The sequence below is a fragment of the Anomaloglossus baeobatrachus genome, chromosome 1, assembly GCF_048569485.1.
Source record: "Anomaloglossus baeobatrachus isolate aAnoBae1 chromosome 1, aAnoBae1.hap1, whole genome shotgun sequence".
Lineage (NCBI taxonomy): Eukaryota > Metazoa > Chordata > Amphibia > Anura > Aromobatidae > Anomaloglossus > Anomaloglossus baeobatrachus.
In genome coordinates this window covers 114,831,257-114,850,815 of record NC_134353.1, presented here as the reverse complement: position 1 = coordinate 114,850,815, position 19,559 = coordinate 114,831,257, and the positions used below count along the sequence as shown (strand labels likewise).

Here is a 19,559-nt window from a genome sequence, read left to right as displayed (position 1 = left end):
AAAAGAGGGCCCATACTAAGGGCTCCCAGCATGCTCCCTTCTCACCCCACTGTATGTCGGAGGTGTTTGTAAGGTTGAGGTACCCATTGCGGGTACGGCGGCAGGAGCCCACATGCTGATTCCTTCCCCATCCCTTTTTACAGGGCTCTGGGTGAAGTGGGATTTACCGGTCTCCAGGCACTGAGACCGTGCTCCATCTACAGCCCCTGGAGAAGATGCTGGATGGAGCGGAGTACATCAGGGACATGGCCCTGCTTCCTCAAGGTACTCTGTGTCCCCGTGCATTTGGCGCTCACACCGCAGCATGCTGGGTGTTGTAGTGCGCCGGGGGACATCAGCGCTGCGGCGCCTGTGCCATGGCCTCATTCAGCTTCGCTGAAGCAGGCTCACTTATGGGAATTGGTCGCGCCGGCCGCTGGGACTGCGGCGCGGCTGGCACTTGTAGTGCGCCGGGGACTTCAGCGCGGCCTGCGCTTTTACGGCGGCCGCGCTGATAACTAGAGTCCCCGGCTTTTGCGGCCTGCTTCCGTTCGTTCCCGCCCCCAGACCTGCCAGTCAGGAGAGGGGCGGGACGCTGGCCACTTCTAGGAATCGGTCGCGCCGGCCGCTGGGACTGCGGCGCGGCTGGCACTTGTGGTGCGCCGGGGACTTCAGCGCGGCCCGCGCTTTTACGGCGGCCGCGCTGATAACTCGAGTCCCCGGCTTCTGGGCCTAGTCTCCCTTCGTTACCGCCCACAGCCCTGACAGTCAGGGTAGGGGCGTGACGCTGCATAGCACAGCAGCGCTGAGAGCTGGAGTATGTTTTGCATACTCCACCCCTCTCACTGTGTGCACTGTGAATCCGGATTCCCGCACTTTCTCAGGCACGCCCACGGCTTCCTTCTCTACAAGGACGCCGGCAGCCATTAGTGTCAGTTTCTGTACGATACAGAGACAAGTGTGGAAGACCCTGGCATTCTGATAGTCACACAATCGCTGCAACAGGCGTTAAGCAGCACCTATGGTGCTAACCCCACTAGTGCAGAAGTGCACTTATAGATATGCTTGTACTATATACATTGCACTGTTTGGTCGCACGTTGTATATACCCTCCTGGATTATGCGGAGGAGTTATCAGCATATTCTCTGTGTAAAACAAAGGTGCAGAACCACATGTTTTTCTATACAGCTGGTACAGCATGTACGGCTATACGGCCGGCAGGTTACATAGACTCCCATTGTATGCACTAATGGCCAGGGGATGAGGACGGTGTCTGCAGTATTTACTGACAGTTTTTCTGAGACTATGGCTATGATACTAGAAGCCTAGCAGTCCGGACATGTCTCTCACAATATGGGCACTGTTGAATCATTGATCCATGGCCCCCCTCAGTGTGAACAACTAACAGCTCCGGGAATGTCACACGCATCCCAGAGTCACGGCTCTGCACGGACGTCAGTCCCAGACAGCCTAAGCGGGCTCACTATGAGCGGCCTCGGTTTCATCAGGGTCCTAGCAGAAGGACTCGCTGTGTAATGAGGCGGAAGTAGCGGCTCAGGATTCTGATCCTGAGACCGCTCTCAATCTGGATACACCTGATCGTGACGCCATAGTAAATAATCTTATAGCGTCCATCTATAGAATGTGGGTTATTTCTCACAGCTCCTCCAGTGGAGGAGTCAGCTTCACGTATTTTTCTGGACCACTCTGCCTTCAGAGAGGCAGTCCAGGAACACCACGCTTATCCAGATATGCGCTTCTCCAAACGGCTTAGGATACACGTTATCCCTGTCCCCTGACTTGGTCAGGGACTGGACCCAGTGTCCCAAGCGGCATCCTCCAATCTCCAGGCTTGTAGCTAGATCCATAGTTGCAGTGGGAGATGGAACTGCTGTTGGCTCCGGCATTCTCTCCCTTGGGGCACTCCAAGCTATTTCAGCTTGTCTTACACAGATTGACACGGTTACACGTACATCTGTGCCGCAGGTGGCATCCTTAACCTCTCAAATGTCTGCATTTGTTTCTTACGCGATTCAGGTTGTCCTGGACTCTGCGAACCGTGCGGCGGTAGCCTCCGCTACTCCGTGTTTTTAAGCAGAGCCTGGTCTGCTCGTTAAGTGAATGGAAGGCAGATTCTGCTTCCAAAAAAGGTTGCCTAACCAGTTGCCTTTTTCTGCTGACCGACTGTTTGGTGAATGTAACCATTAAACAGTCCAGGGGTAAGGATTCATCCTTTCCTCAGCCCGGACACAACAAACCCCAACAGAGCAAGAGGCAGTCGGGGTTTTCGGCCTTTTCGAGGCTCGGGCAGGTCCCATTTTTCCTCGTCCAATGTGGACTCAAAAGGATCAGAGGAGCTCAGATTCTTAGCGGGCTCAGTCACGCCCAAAAAAGCGACAGTCTGAAAACCCGCTTCCAAGGCGGCTTCCTCATGACTTGCGGCCTCGGTCGGTAGCAGGCTCTCCCGCCTTGGCGATATTTAGCTGCCATAGGTCAATGACCATTGAGTGTGAGACATTCTGTCTCACGGGTACAGGATAGAGCTCACTTCTCGTCCTCCAACTCGATTCTTCAGAATTTCTCCACCTCCCGGCCGAGCCGCTGCTCTTCTGCAAACAGGGTGCACTCTATAGGCAGAAAGAGTGATGACCCCCGTTCCTCTTCAGGAACAAGGTCACGGTTTTTACCCCAAATTCTTTGCGGTACCTATAACAACGGGCCGTTCCGTCCCGTTCTGGATCTAAAAATGCTCAGCAAGCTCGTGGACACCAGGCGGTTCCGGATAGAATCCCTCCGCCATGTCATCGCCTCAAGGTCCCAAGGATATTTCCTAGCATCATTAGGCATCAAGGACGCTTATCCACACGTGCCGATTGATCCAGAGCACTAGCGTTTCTACGCTTCGTTATAGGAGACGAACACCTTCTGTTCGTAGCTCTACCTTCCGGCTAGCGACAGTCCCACTGGTCTTCGCCAAGGTCAGGGCAGCAGTAGTCACAGTCCTGCACTCTCAGGGTCACTCTGTGATCCCGTATTTAGACGATCTACTTGTCAAGGCACTCTCTTAGGAAACATGCCAACACTGCCCGAACGTTGCGCTGGAGACTCTCTAAAGTTTTGGGTGGATCATCAACTTTTTAAAGTCAGATCCGACCCCGACCCTATCGATAACATATCTAGGCATAGAGTTTCTTACTCTCTCAGCGATAGTGAAGCTTCCGCTAGACAAACAGCATTCACTACGGGCTGCAAGCTCTTCTTTAAGAACCAGTCGCACACATTGAGACGCCTCATGCACTTCCTACGTAAGATGGTAGCAATGGAGGCAGTTCCTTTCGCGCAGTTTTACTGCGTCCACTACAATGGGACATTCTCCGCCAATGGGACGAGGAGTCGACGTCCCTCAACAGAGTCGTCGTTCTTTCTCAGGCGGCCAAGGAATCTCTACGGTGGTGGCTTCTTCCCACCTCTTGGTCAAAAAGAAGGTCCTTCCTATCCCCATCCTGGGCGATAGTTACGACAGACGCGAGTCTATCAGGGTGGGGAGCAGTTTTTCTCCACTACAGCGCTCAGGGTACGTGAACTCAGCAAGAGTCCACCCTTCAGATCAATGTTCTTGAACACAGAGCAGTGTATCTTGCCCTACAAACCTTCCAACAGCGGCTGGAAAGCAAGCATATCCGACTTCAGTCGGACAGCTCCACAGCGGTGGCATACATCAACCACCAAGGAAGAACGCGCAACCGGCAAGCCTTCCAGGAAGTCCGGCAGGTTCTGATGTGGGTGGAAGACACGGCATCCACCATATCCACAATTCACATCCCAAGTGTGGAAACTAGGAAGCTGACTTCCTAAGTCGCTGAGGTGTGGCCGAAAGAGTATGGTCTCCTCACCCGGACGGGTTTCAGGAGATCTGGCGCCGCTGACAGAGGCCGGACGTCGATCTAATGGCGTCACGGCACAACAACAATGTGCCAGCTTCATGGCACGGTTTCACAATCATCGAGCTCTGGCGGCAAACGCCTTAGTTCAGCATTGGTCGCAGTTCCAGCTACCTTAGGTGCCACCTCTGGCATTGTTGCCCAGAGTACTGCGCTAGATCAAGACCGACTGCGGCCGCGCCATCCTCGTCGCTACAGATTGGCCGAGGATGTTGTGGTACTCGGTTCTGTGGTGCCTCACGGTAGGCTAACCGGGGGCACTACCAGACCAATCAGACTGGCTGTCTCAAGGGCCATTCTTCCATTTGAATTCTACGGCCCTCAACCGGATGGTGTGGCATTGAGTCCTGGAACCTAGGGTCGTCAGGATTACCTCAGGACGTGGTTGCCACCATGAGACAGGCTAGCATACCAACGTCCGCCAAGATTGACCACAGGACGTGGAAGATATTCTTCTCTCGGTGCTCGGCGCAGGGTGTTTCTCCCTGGCCGGTTGCATCGTCTATGTTTCCTTCCTTCCTGCAATCTAGGTAGGAAAATGGGTTGTCGCTCAGTTCCCTTTAGGGACAAGTCTCAGCGCTATCTGTATTTTTTCAGAAACGACGACTTCCTCAGGTACGCACGTTCCTACGGGGAGTTTGTCTTCTCAGCACTCCGTACAAGCGGCCGTTAGAGCCCTGAGATCTGAACAAGGTTCTAATTGCTCTCCAGATGCCGCCTTTCGAGCCTTTGAAGGATGTCTCCCTTCCCGCTTTTCACGGGAAGTGGCCTTCTAGTAACGGTCTCGTCTCTTAGGAGAGTTTCCGAGCTAGCAACGCTCTCATACAAACTCCCTTCCTGGTCCTTCACCAGGACAGGGTAGTTCTGCGTCCGGTTCCGGAATTTCTCCCTAAGGTGGTATCCCACTTTCATATCAATCAGGATATCACCTCACCTTCTTTGTGTCCTCGTCCAGTCCATCAATTTCAGAAAGATTTGCATCTGTTGGTTCTGGTGAGAGCACTCAGGTTCTACTTCCCGCATGGCGCTCCTGCGCCACCCGGATGCACTCTTTGTCCTTGTCGCTGGTCGGCGTAAACAGTCGCAAGCTTCCAAATCCACACTTGCTCGGGGGATCGAGGAACCAATTCTTGAAACCTACAGTTCTACTGGGCTTCTGGTTCTCTCAAGGCCGAAGGCCCATTCTACCAGAGCCGTGGGTGCATCCTGGACATTACGGCACCAGGCTACGGCTCAGCAGGTGTGTCAGGCACCTACCTGATTGGGTCTGCATACTTTTACCAAGCATTTTCAGGTGCATACCTACGCTTCGGCAGACGCCAGCCTAGGTAGATAAGTCCTTCAGGCGGCAATTGCCCACCTGTAGGAAAGGGCTGTTTGACGGCCCTATCACGAGGTATTCTTTTACCCACCCAGGGACTGCTTTTGGACGTCCCAATTGTCTGGGTCTCCCAATTAGGAGCGAAAAAGAAGAAGGGAATTTTGTTTACTTACCGTAAATTCCTTTTCTTCTAGCTCCAATTGGGAGACCCAGCACCCGCCCTGTTTTCTCTGGGTTTTTCTGTTTTTTCGGGTACACATGTTGTTCATGTGGTATGGTTCAGTTCTCCGCTGTTTCCTCGGATTGAATTGGTCTTTAAACCAGTTATTGGCTTTCCTCCTTCTTGCTTTGGCACTAAAACTGGTGAGCCAGTGATCCCACTGGGGGTGTATAGCCAGAAGGGGAGGGGCCTTACACTTTTAAGTGTAATACTTTGTGTGGCCTCCAGAGGCAATAGCTATACACCCAATTGTCTGGGTCTCCCAATTGGAGCTAGAAGAAAAGGAATTTACGGTAAGTAAACAAAATTCCCTTCTTTTTTGTGGGAGCCTCAGTGCGTGATCTGACAGGCAGAGTCTTGGAGACAGGGAGGGCTTATAAACTACCTAATTATACGCCCTATAAGACGACCCCTGACTTTTAAGAAGATTTTCAGGGGTTAAAAAGTAATCTTATATGCCGGAAATACGGTAACAGGAATTAACTGGAACTGGAAGTCATTAATCGCTTTAACTCAGTAATATATAAAAATCTGTATTATCTGAAGACAGATTTTACCAGGGAATTAAGAATTTTGAGAATGAAAGATCAATCCAGGAGGAGAAAGAAGCAAATTTGTCTAAGATATAGTCATGGGAAAAACTGTTGGCACCTTGTAATTGTTCCCGAAAATGAAGTATTTTTGCCAGAAAAATATTGCAATTACACTTGTTTTGTTACACATGGATTTTTTTTTTCCTTTGTGCGTATTGGAACAACACAAAAAATAAAAAGCGAAAACAAGATAAAATGGACATAAGTTTATACAAAACCCCAAAAATGTGGCGAACATAATTGTTAGCACTTTTCAAAATTGTGGGTAAGCAACTGTGTTTCAAGCTTATGATGTCCGTTCAAACTCACCTGTGGCAAGTGACAATATGAAAATCCCACCTGAAACCAGATAAAAAGGGGAAACGTTGCCTCAATGTTTGCATTGTGTGCCTGTGTGTGCCACACTAAGCATGGAGAACAGAAAGAGGAGAGGAAAACTATCTGAGGAATTGAGAATCAAAATTGTTGAAAAACATCAACAACCTCAAGGTTACAAGTCCATCTCCAGAGATCTTGATGTTTCTTTGTCCTCAATACGCAACATAAGAAGTTTACAACCCATGTCACTAGCTAATCCCCTTGGACATGGACGGCAGGGTAAAATTGATGAAAGGTTGCAACACAGGATAGTCTGGAAGGTGGATAAGCTGCCCCAGTCAAGTTCCATAGAAATTCAAGCTGTCCTGCAAGTTCAGGGTGCATCAATGTCAGTGCAAACTAGCCGTCGACATTTCAATGAAATTAAACGCTATGGCAGGAGGACATCAGTGCTGACACAGAGATGTCAAAAAGCTAGACTGCAGTTTCCAAAATGTACATGAGGAAGCCAAAATCCTTTTGGGAAAGAGGCTTGTGGACAGCTGAGACCCAAATGGAGCTTTCTTTGTCGCTCCTAATTGGGAGACCCAGACAATTGGGTGTATAGCTACTGCCTCCGGAGGCCACACAAAGTATTACACTTAAAAGTGTAAGGCCCCTCCCCTTCTGGCTATACACCCCCCCCCCGTGGGATCACGGGCTCCTCAGTTTTATGCTTTGTGCGAAAGAGGTCAGACATGCACGCATAGCTCCACTGTTTAGTCAGCAGCAGCTGCTGACTATGTCGGATGGAAGAAAAGAGGGCCCATACGAGGGCCCCCAGCATGCTCCCTTCTCACCCCACTTTCTGTCGGCGGTGTTTGTTAAGGTTGAGGTACCCATTGCGGGTACGGAGGCTGGAGCCCACATGCTGATTCCTTCCCCATCCCCATTAGGGCTCTGGGTGAAGTGGGACTTTACCGGTCTCCGGGCACTGAGACCGTGCTCCATCCACAGCCCCTGGAGGATCTGCTGGATACGGAGCGGAGTTTCCTCAGGGACAGGACCCTGCTTCATCAAGGTACTCCGTGTCCCCGTGCATACCGCACGCACACTGCAGCATTGCTGGGTGTGTTAGTGCGCCGGGGTAAACAGCGCTGCTGCACTTGTGCCGTTCCTCACTACAGCTCTGCTGAGTGGGTAGACTTAGTACGAACGGCCGATCCGGCCGTTGGGGTCAGTGTTTACTGCGTCGCGGCTGGGATTTGTGGTGCGCCGGGGACTTCCGCGCTGGCCGTGCATATATGACGGCCGCGCTTATTACTACAGTCCCCGGCTTTTGCGGCCTAGTTCGTATCGTTCCCGCCCCCAGACCTGCCAGTCAGGGGGAGGGCGGGACGCTATACAGACCATCAGCGCTGAGAGCTGGAGTCTGTTTTACATACTCCAGCCCTCACACTAGGCACAGTGGGACGCAGTTTCCCGCACTTTGTTTGTGGCACGCCCACGGTCCGCCCCTCTTCACAGAACGCCGGCAGCCATTCCTGTCGGCACGCTGAGCTGCAGAGGGGAGACGGGGAGACACAGACACGGGATTCTACGACCTCACACCCGCTTTTCAGCGGGCGGTAAGCAGCCCTCAGGGCTCTCCCCCACTTGTGCCATAGTGTACTTTGTATTTTGTGCTGGCAATACTTTGCACTGTACGGTCGCTGGTGATTTTCTGCTATATACCCTCCTAGATTTCTCAAGGAGACAACAGCATGTCGTCCGCAAAAAGCAAAAGTGCCAAGGCACGGACTTTATATGCTGCTTGCACCGCATGTGGGGCTGCTCTACCGGCAGGTTCCACTGACCCCCATTGTGTGCAGTGCTCGGCCCCTGTGGCAATTGCTCAGCCGGGGCCTCTGCTAGAGGTGACCCAGGGAGAACCACCTGTGAATGCTGTCCAGGTGACAGGGACGGAGTTTGCAGCTTTTGCTGACAGATTGTCTATGACTATGTCTAAAATTCTTGAAACATTGCAGTCTAGACCAGTAACTCAGCCCATGGGCACGGTTGATTCATTGCCCCCTGGTCCCCCTCAGCTGGAACACTTCCCAGCTCCGGGGGTGTCACATGCACCCCAGGGTGACGGCTCTGACTCGGACGACAGTCCCAGACAACCTAAGCGGGCTCGCTATGAGCGGCCCTCAACTTCATCACACTGGTCAGGGTCCCAGCGGGACGACTCTCTGTGTGATGAGGCGGATGTAACTGATCAGGATTCTGATACTGGGGCCGCTCTCAATCTAGATACCCCGGATGGTGACGCCATAGTGAATGATCTTATAGCGTCCATCAATAAGATGTTAGATATTTCTCCACCAGCTCCTCCTGCGGAGGAGTCAGCTTCACAGCAGGAGAAATTCCATTTCAGGTATCCCAAGCGTAAATTAAGCACTTTTCTGGACCACTCTGACTTTAGAGACGCAATCCAGAAACACCACGCTTATCCAGATAAGCGTTTCTCCAAACGGCTTAAAGATACACGCTATCCTTTTCCCCCTGACGTGGTCAAGGGCTGGACACAGTGTCCCAAGGTGGACCCTCCAATCTCCAGGCTTGCAGCTAGATCCCTGGTTGCAGTGGAAGATGGGGCGGCACTTAAAGGTGCCACTGACAGACAGATGGAGCTCTGGTTGAAATCCATCTATGAAGCTATTGGAGCGTCGTTGGCGCCAGCATTCGCAGCCGTATGGGCACTCCAAGCTATTTCAGCTGGGCTTACACAGGTCGACACGGTCACACGTACATCTGCTCCGCAGTTGGCACCATTGACCTCTCAAATGTCTGCATTCGCGTCTTACGCGATTAATGCTGTCCTAGACTCTACGAGCCGTACGGCGGTGGCGTCAGCCAACTCCGTGGTTTTACGCAGAGCCCTGTGGTTGAGAGAATGGAAGGCAGATTCTGCTTCCAAGAAGTGCTTAACCAGTTTGCCTTTTTCTCGTGACCGATTGTTTGGTGAGCGTTTGGATGAAATCATTAAACACTCCAAGGGTAAGGATTCATCCTTACCGCAACCCAGACAAAACAAACCCCAACAGAGGAGGGGACAGTCTGGTTTTCGGTCCTTTCGAGGCTCAGGCAGGTCCCAATTCTACTCGTCCAAAAGGACTCAAAAGGATCAGAGGGGCTCAGATTCTTGGCGGACTCAATCACGCCCAAAAAAGACAGCCGGAAGAACCGTTACCAAGACGGCTTCCTCATGACTTTCAGCCTTCTCTCTCCGCATCCTCGGTCGGTGGCAGGCTCTCCCGCTTTGGCGACATTTGGCTGTCACAGGTCAAAGACCGTTGGGTGAGAGACATTCTGTCTCACGGGTACAGGATAGAGTTCAGCTCTCGTCCTCCAACTCGCTTCTTCAGAACTTCTCCACCGCCCGACCGAGCCGATGCTCTGCTGCAAGCTGTGTCCGCTCTAAAGGCGGAAGGAGTGGTGACTTCCGTTCCTCTTCAGGAACAAGGTCACGGTTTTTACTCCAATTTGTTTGTGGTGCCAAAGAAAGACGGGTCGTTCCGTCCCGTCCTGGATCTCAAGCTGCTCAACAAACACGTGAAAACCAGGAGGTTCCGGATGGAATCTCTCCGCTCCGTTATCGCCTCAATGTCTCAAGGAGATTTCCTAGCATCAATAGACATCAAGGATGCTTATCTCCACGTGCCAATTGCGCCAGAGCATCAGCGTTTTCTACGCTTCGTTATACAAAGCGAACACCTGCAGTTCGTAGCGTTACCTTTCGGGCTGGCGACAGCCCCTCGGGTCTTCACCAAGGTCATGGCAGCAGTAGTAGCAGTCCTGCACTCGCAAGGGCACTCTGTGATCCCGTATTTGGACGATCTACTTATCAAGGCACCCTCTCAAGAGGCATGCCAACACAGCCTCAACGTGGCACTGAAGACTCTCCAGAGTTTCGGGTGGATTGTCAACTTTTCAAAGTCAAATCTAACCCCGACCCAATCACTAACATATCTTGGCATGGAGTTTCATACTCTCTCAGCGATAGTGAAACTTCCACTGGACAAACAGTGCTCGCTACAGACAGGGGTGCAATCTCTCCTTCAGGGCCAGTCGCACCCCTTGAGGCGCCTCATGCACTTCCTAGGGAAGATGGTAGCAGCAATAGAAGCAGTCCCTTTCGCGCAGTTTCATCTGCGTCCACTACAATGGGACATTCTCCGCCAATGGGACGGAAAGTCTACGTCCCTCGACAGGGATGTCTCCCTCTCTCAGGCAGCCAAGGAATCTCTCCGGTGGTGGCTTCTTCCCACCTCATTGTCAAAAGGAAAGTCGTTCCTACCCCCATCCTGGGCGGTGGTCACGACAGATGCGAGCCTATCAGGGTGGGGAGCAGTGTTTCTCCACCACAGGGCTCAAGGTACGTGGACTCGGAAAGAGTCCACCCTTCAGATCAATGTTCTGGAAATCAGAGCAGTCTATCTTGCCCTACAAGCCTTCCAACAGTGGCTGGAAGGCAAGCAGATCCGAATTCAGTCGGACAACTCCACAGCGGTGGCATACATCAACCACCAAGGGGGAACACGCAGTCGGCAAGCCTTCCAGGAAGTCCGGCGGATTCTGACGTGTGTGGAAGACACGGCATCCACCATATCCGCAGTTCACATACCAGGCGTGGAAAACTGGGAAGCAGACTTTCTCAGTCGCCAGGGCATGGACGCAGGGGAATGGTCCCTTCACCCGGACGTGTTTCAGGAGATCTGTCGCCGCTGGGGGATGCCGGACGTCGACCTGATGGCGTCACGGCACAACAACAAAGTCCCGGTTTTCATGGCACGGTCTCACGATCACCGAGCTCTGGCGGCAGACGCCTTAGTTCAAGATTGGTCGCAGTTCCGGCTACCGTATGTGTTCCCACCTCTGGCATTGTTGCCCAGAGTGCTCCGCAAAATCAGGTCCGACTGCCGCCGCGCCATTCTCGTCGCTCCAGACTGGCCAAGGAGGTCGTGGTACCCGGATCTGTGGCACCTCACGGTAGGCCATCCGTGGGCACTACCAGACCGTCCAGACTTGCTGTCTCAAGGGCCGTTTTTCCATCTGAATTCTGCGGCCCTGAACCTGACTGTGTGGCCATTGAGTCCTGGATCCTAGCGGCCTCAGGTTTATCTCATGAAGTGGTTGCCACCATGAGACAGGCTAGGAAGCCATCCTCCGCCAAGATCTACCACAGGACGTGGAAGATATTCCTATCTTGGTGCTCGGCTCAGGGAGTTTCTCCCTGGCCATTTGCATTGCCTACTTTTCTTTCCTTCCTGCAGTCTGGGTTGGAAAAAGGTTTGTCGCTCGGCTCCCTTAAAGGTCAAGTCTCCGCGCTATCCGTATTTTTTCAGAAACGCCTGGCGCGACTTCCTCAGGTACGCACGTTCCTGCAAGGGGTTTGTCATATCGTCCCCCCTTACAAGCGGCCGTTGGAGCCCTGGGACCTGAACAAGGTTCTAATTGCTCTCCAGAAGCCGCCTTTCGAGCCTAAGAAGGAAGTTTCCCTTTCTCGTCTTTCACAGAAAGTGGCCTTTCTAGTGGCGGTCACGTCTCTTCGGAGAGTGTCCGAGCTGGCGGCGTTATCATGCAGGTCTCCATTCCTGGTGTTTCACCAGGACAAGGTAGTTCTGCGTCCAATTCCAGAATTTCTTCCCAAGGTGGTATCTTCCTTTCATCTCAATCAAGATATCACTTTACCGTCTTTGTGTCCGCATCCAGTTCACCAATTTGAAAAGGGTTTGCATTTATTGGATCTGGTGAGAGCACTCAGGATCTACATTTCCCGCACGGCGCCTCTGCGCCGCTCGGATGCACTCTTTGTCCTTGTCGCTGGTCAGCGTAAAGGGTCGCAAGCTTCCAAATCCACCCTTGCGCGGTGGATCAAGGAACCAATTCTTCACACCTACCGTTCTGCTGGGCTTCCGATTCCATCAGGACTGAAGGCCCATTCTACCAGAGCCGTGGGTGCGTCCTGGGCATTACGGCACCAGGCTACGGCTCAGCAGGTGTGCCAGGCGGCTACCTGGTCGAGTCTGCACACTTTTACCAAGCATTATCAGGTGCATACCTACGCTTCGGCGGATGCCGGCCTAGGTAGACAAGTCCTTCAGGCGGCGGTGGCTCACCTGTAGGAAAGGGCTGCTTGTCGGCCCTATCACGAGGTATTCTTTTACCCACCCAGGGACTGCTTTTGGACGTCCCAATTGTCTGGGTCTCCCAATTAGGAGCGACAAAGAAGAAGGGAATTTTGTTTACTTACCGTAAATTCCTTTTCTTCTAGCTCCAATTGGGAGACCCAGCACCCGCCCTGTTTTCTTAGGAAGTTGTTTTTTTTCGGGTGCACATGTTGTTCATGTTGAACAGTTCAGTTCTCCGAGGTTGTTTCTCGGGTTGAATTTGTCTTTAAAACAGTTATTGGCTTTCCTCATTCTTGCTTTTGCACTAAAACTGAGGAGCCCGTGATCCCACGGGGGGTGTATAGCCAGAAGGGGAGGGGCCTTACACTTTTAAGTGTAATACTTTGTGTGGCCTCCGGAGGCAGTAGCTATACACCCAATTGTCTGGGTCTCCCAATTGGAGCTAGAAGAAAAGGAATTTACGGTAAGTAAACAAAATTCCCTTCTTTTGGAAAAGCACATCATTCTACTGTTTACTGAAAATAGAATGAGGCCTACAAAGAAAAGAACACAGTACCTATAATAAAATATGGTGGAAGTTCAAAGTTTTTTGTTTTTTTTTTTGGATTTATTTTGCGGTCTCTGGCACTGTGACTGTGGGCAAGGCATCATGAAATCTGAAGAATATCGAAGGATTTTGGGTCACAATGTAGTGACCAGTGTCAGAAAGCTGGGTTTGCATCCAAATTCATGGGCATTCTAGTGCGACAATGATCCCAAACAGATTTCAAGAAGCCCCCAGAAATGGATGGAAGGAAAGCGCTCTACAGTTCTGAAGTGCCAGCAATGAGTCTGAATCTAAATCCCATTGACACCTGTGGAGAGATCTTAAAATTGCTGTTGGTAGAAAACTCCTCCAAATATGAGAGACCTGGAGCAGTTAACAAAAGAAGAGTGGTCCAAAACTCCAGTTGAGAGGTGCAAGAAGCTTGTGGATCGTTATAGGAGGCAATTGATTGCAGTTATTTATTCCCAGTAATGTGCAACCAAATATTAATTTGCGGGTGCCAACAATTTTTTTTCTGATTCATTTTTGTGTGAAATTATGTCTAATTTGCTCTTCTGTTTGTTTTTTTCGTGTTCCAATAAGCACAAAGGAAATAAACTTGTAGAATAAAAAATTCGTCCACGTCTGGAGCCCTTGGATTATGTTCTTGGAGTCCCTCCCCCCCTTCATTAAAGTCCTTATTCGAGACTGTGACGTAAATCATCTCACCCCCTCACTTAGATGGGGCGGAAACTACCCCTTTGCTGTCCCACTTATAGGCTCCACTGGACGAACATGGAAACTAATATTGGGCAGACCCTTTCCGTAACCCCCCTGCTCCCTGTCTTTCCTCTTACCCGGTTTCTTTTCTTCTCTGCATAGCTGCCTCTATTTCTCCTTCTTGGGTTATATACTTATTTCTTATATCTGGTTTCTTTTGTTTCTCCTGTTAAAACAATGCAGTCACCAGGACTTATTTGATGGTCAATCTTGTTTTTGCAGACACATATCTTTTTAGATCACCTTTCATTACATTTGGCCTCACAAAATTTGTATTTGGTTGTAACTTTATAGTTTTACATAAGGTGACTATACATACTGTTAACTTTATATTGTAATATCTCAAAAGTTAATAAACAGATTAAACATGTATAATAAAATGTGTAATTGCAATAATTTTCTGGGAGATACTTCATTTTCTCGAACAATATCAAAGGTGCCAACACTTTCGGCCGTGACTGTATTACAAAGTTGCATATTTTCATGTGTACTATTGACTTATGAAATAAAAAATTAAAACTATTAGGCTGCTTTCACACATCCGGTTTTTGCCGTCAGGCACAATCCGGCGAAGAAACTGATGTGACGAATCCGTCGCATCAGTTTTTTCCATGGGTTCCTTCTGTTTTTTGACGAATACGTTGTGATATGGAGCATGCGCAGTTCAAAAAAATGGATCAGTCGTTGGATTCCGTCATATGCCGGATGACGACGGTTCCGGCGCCCATCAGCTTCCATTATACAACATGCCGGACGGAGTGGTCTGGTTTTTTGCCGGAGACAAAAAACGTTGCATGCTGCGTCCTTTACGGCAGCCGGACGAAAAAATTTCGACGGATCCACCGGACACCGCATGCAACGCAAGCCCATCCGGCACAATCCGACACTAATGCAAGTCAATTGGGAATAAAACTGATCTGGCGCCGGATCCCTTTTATCCGTAATTCGCCGGATTGTGCCTGACAGCAAAAAACGGATGTGTGAAAGCAGCCTAACGCTTTAATAGTGGTGGCCTAAACCAAGGAGGACGTTTTTGCCTTCCTAATTGGAATTCATGGTTTTAAAATTATTTTTAAATGTATATGAAAATTGGTATGGAGATCCAGGATTAAAATGTAGCCCTAAATTGTCACCATGAGTGGAATGGCCTAGAGGCATTTATTCTGATACTCCTATTCATGTCATGCAGAGGTTCATACCTGTATGTTGTGGCTGTGTATATACATATTGCTGGCTTTAACAGTGTTTTACATCTCTTTGCAGAGTTTCTTAAAGTTAGATCGCACGATCCTGAAGAAGCAATTCGGCATGATGTCATCGTGACGATTATCACAGCCGGGAAGAAGGATCTGTCTCTTGTGAATGATCAGCTGCTCGGCTTTGTACGCGAGAGAACATTGGACAAGAGGGTAAGAAATAACGCGTTTGTCATACACTCAGTATTAATTACCTGTGCACTCGTTTACACATGAATTATTTCATAATTGTCCATAAAATGTAGTAAACTGTACATTGTCCTTTATTCGTGCAGTGGAGAGTCAGGAAGGAGGCGATGATGGGCCTCGCTCAGCTCTACAAAAAGTACTGTCTGCACGCCGAAGCCGGGAAGGAGGTTGGCGAGAAAGTGAGCTGGATAAAGGATAAACTTTTACATATATATTACCAAAACAGCATTGATGACAAGTTAGTATATATAATTTTTTTTTTTTTTTTAGCTGTTTATAATGTTATTAGAATTCCCAGTAAATATTTATTGATTCACAGCTTTCAAGTTCTTAATACAGACGCTTTGTACAAATAATACTTGTCCTTCTTTCTGCTAGGTTACTTGTAGAGAAAATTTTTGCCCAGTATCTAGTACCCCACAATCTTGAAACTGAAGAAAGAATGAAATGTCTGTATTATTTGTATGCTAGTCTGGATCCAAACGCTGTGAAGTAAGTACACCCAGCAATTGGCACATTATTAGAGGGCACAAGGATGGGCACACTGCTACAAAGATGGGCACATTACATTTTATTGGGATCTATTTTTTAAATTTTCCAGTAACTGCTGCATTTCCCACCTTAGGCTTATACTCGAGTCAAAAAGGTTTCCCAGTTTTTTTTGTGGTAAAATAGTGGCCTCGGCTTATACTCCAGTATATACGGTATATCCCAAACTCTATATTTTAACTGTAAAAGTTGGGGGTTGTCTTGTACACCGGAAAATATGGTAAAAGAATAAACTTTCATACAATTTTTTAAACAGTCACAAATTAAAAAAAATATATATAATAATAAATATGTATACCGTAATTTTTTTATTTTTTTTTTATTGCCGTATCCGAAACAACCTCATCTATTACATTTTCACACTATTAAACCTTTTAAGTGAACAACATAAAAAGTGTGGCATGAAAATATGATTCTTCACAAAACAGCAGAACAAAAAGTATAATAAAGCATGATCAATAAGATGATTGTATATAAAAATGGTATGGCTGGAAACGTCATCTCAAGCTGCCATAGAGCTCCATCAGCAGAAACATAAAAAATAATAGCTCTCAGAATATAGCCATGCAATAATAATTCTTTTTTTTTTTTTTTTCCTTTAAAGTTTTTATCGTGCAAAACCAGGAAAACGTAAAAAAACAATATAAATGTGGCATCGCTGTAATCATACTGACCCAAAGAATAAAGCTGCCTTGGCACTTTTACCGCACACAAACGGCATTTATTGATCCACCCCCATGCTTAAAGGGAGCTTGTCATGTCGTTTTGTGATATTAAACCGTCCCCAATGTGTTTTACATGATGCAATATGCATCACTAACATGATTTTTTTTTAAAAAATAAAATATAAAATTCCATATATTTATCTTGATAAGAGTTTGTATGCTTAGATGAAAGCATTTAATATCTTGGGGTTCAGTCAGATCAGTCACAGGGGCAGAGCTTTTGCTGGGATCATTCACTGTTAGTCAAGTTCAGCCATGATTATTTTTTGAACTTGGTAACACCCCCAACATTGTAATTAATTATACCACAGGTCCTTCAACATCAGTTCTCTCCCATTACAATCACATGATCGTGACATCACACAGGTCCTGCACACCATTTCTCCTCTGCTGATCTCCAGAGCTCAACATTTGTGCAGGACCTGTGTGATGTCACAATCATGTGACTTTAATGGGTGGAGCTCAGCATTGTTAGAAGTGGTCTGTGCAGGACCTGTGCGATGTCAGTAAAATACAAAGGAAATGTGTCCTCTTTAACTTTTATACCTTTTAGAGATCGTTTCATCTTCAACTTGTTCAACAGTAGTTTTTGTCCAGGGGTGCTAAAACTTTTACATGCCACTGTATACCACATGGTGAACAGAGTAAAAAATAAAATCAATTCTTGACCTGCTGTTGATTTTGTTCATTCTGCCTCCCAAAGATCAGAGTAAGGCTCAGCTCACATTTATCCTGCGTTCTACACTAAGCGCTTACATTGGGGTTTCCGTGTAAATCTTGGAAATACGTAATTCAGACAAGCCCTGATGGAAAATTCCATATAATGAGGCACTATGTCTGGCCTATTATCCAGTGGTGGCCCTCATTTTATGTGTCTTTTTAGGCGTGCAAAAAATTGCAGTTGACCACAGGTTTGTGAACCTCTGAAAAGACAGACACCACTAAACAGAGACCAACTGGAGTCTGGAGTAACTGCTTCCTCATTAGTGAATGGATCCGTCGGGGGCTTGATCTGAATCACGTTTCAGATATTTGGATAGAGCGCCGGATACATGTGAACTGGTCCAAAATAGCAACAAAAGCTTGTACTCAACCCACAAAACAAGTCGCTACTCGGGGCCGTCACTTGTTAAGAGAAATACAGGGGAGTCCATGTTACTAATAGCACAAAGGTTCTGGAAACGTGACCTGGCTCCCACCAAAAGAAAGCTAGTGAAGTCTGTGATTCTAAATCCAAATGCCCCTCTCCCTTCTGAGGCACGCAGTGTGTCTAAACCACAATTTACGCTCTCATATTTCTCATTAACGTAGTGAGAAGAGAGAGCTTATTTTACGGGTGCGTAGCTTCAGAAGCCTGAGCCTCAGCACAATGTATTGGGCACTACAATGGCATATTTATACAGTTTTTACTCTGCAACTTCCATTGTGATCGTTTCTGGAAAATGCCCATAGCTTAAGAATACACTACACCCAATAGGGGTGTAAATTCTAATAAGGGGCCACTTGGAGGGAGGGGGGTGGGAGGGGTTCCACTCTTTAGGTGCTTCAGGGGCTCTGCAAATGGAGTCTGTAAACTATTTAAAAAAAAATCTGTGCCTCAAAAGTGAAGTAGTCCTTCCCTGCAGTGCGGCCAAGCAGTACTGTATACCGTTATAAACTTATGGAGTATTGCCACTTTCAGCAGACATCGTGTAACACATTATAGGGCCTTTTTTTAGCCATTTCCGCTTGTGAAAATAAAAATCTGTGGCTAAACCAGTATTTAGTGATACAAATGCAATTATTAGCTCTTCTCTACAGCATGGTATAACATACTGTGACACACCTGTGGGGTCAGTATCTTCTCTGTATCACAAGATTTAATCACTGAGGGGTGCAGATTGTAAAATGGGGTTACGTATAGAGGGTTCTTATGTCCTGCAATCTCAGGAGCTCTGCCAATGTGACATGAGCATTCCAGCAAAATCTGTATTTCAATATGGCGCTCAGTGGCCTGGTGGGCACCCTGCATACAAGAACAGGGAATCTGCTATCAGTGAGTGCAGCCACCTTTCGGACTGCTCCGTAGGATTGTTTCCCTCTGGCTCTTCTGGAATGCCAAGGACCCTAACATCACTCCTCCTTAGCCTGTCCTCCAAGTCATCCGTTTTTGACAATTGGTCTGAAATTACTGATCCTGTGTCTGAGTTTCATGGATTAATCGCGACAGCTTACCCTCCAAATCACTGATTCTAACTTCACCTTCTGTCCTACAATCTGTTACTTTCTGCATACACCACCATATGATAAATCATCCTTTTGCAGACTCATTTGAGCAGTAAGTGAAGATAGAGCTGTGTTGTATTGTGTCCCCGCAGTAAACGCATCCCTCAGCGTCCGTTCAGCTGCAGACTGGTCAGGGTTAATGATGGGGCGTATTGCTGCAGGCTGAGGCTGCCAGACTGGGATTATCACAGCACGTGACTGCAGTTGCCTCTGATTCCAAACTTAGTTTTACGGTTCTACAGTAACAATGTCCGGCTGTGTCTACGGTTTCTCCGCAGAAGAGTGTTTTTGGCAAAACCAGACAGCTTTGCCAACACCTAGACGACAGTGGTGCTTACCGCCCTGGTAGTTGCCGGCAGGGCCATCTTGGGACTCCACCCTCCACACACACCACATCCTCCCTCCACACACACCACATCCTCCCAATGCCGCCTGGTCATTCCTCCAGCCATGTTGTCCCCTTTTCTGTGTGCAGGGGACCTTCCCATTTAGTGCTGAATCATATAGTACCGGTGTGTGGACCCAGAGGAGCTACAGGCAAGCGATTACCACCGGTGACTGCTCACATGCCCGGCCAAGCCACTAACCCCTATATCCGTCCATTGCAGTGTGCCATAGACAGACACTTAGTTACTTTTAGCCCATGCACCACTCTTTGCATGCAGCTCATACAGGAGCTACCCACTACAGAGTGGCATTTCGAGCGATCTGTCGGGGTCTCACGAGCCGGACCACTTTTGA

At 48.6% G+C, this 19,559-nt stretch overlaps 1 protein-coding gene across 3 annotated transcripts in view; it reads left to right on the top strand.

Moving 5' to 3' along the window:
* The window catches only part of PDS5A (PDS5 cohesin associated factor A), a 239,055-nt gene that overhangs the window by 95,267 nt on the left and 124,229 nt on the right, over positions 1-19,559 (top strand). For all 3 annotated transcript variants that reach the window (XM_075346978.1, XM_075346977.1, XM_075346976.1), the window contains exons 11-13: positions 15,098-15,243; positions 15,366-15,517; positions 15,658-15,771. In XM_075346978.1, coding sequence (XP_075203093.1) covers positions 15,098-15,243; positions 15,366-15,517; positions 15,658-15,771 — 412 coding nt within the window. The remainder of the gene's footprint in view (positions 1-15,097; positions 15,244-15,365; positions 15,518-15,657; positions 15,772-19,559) is intronic.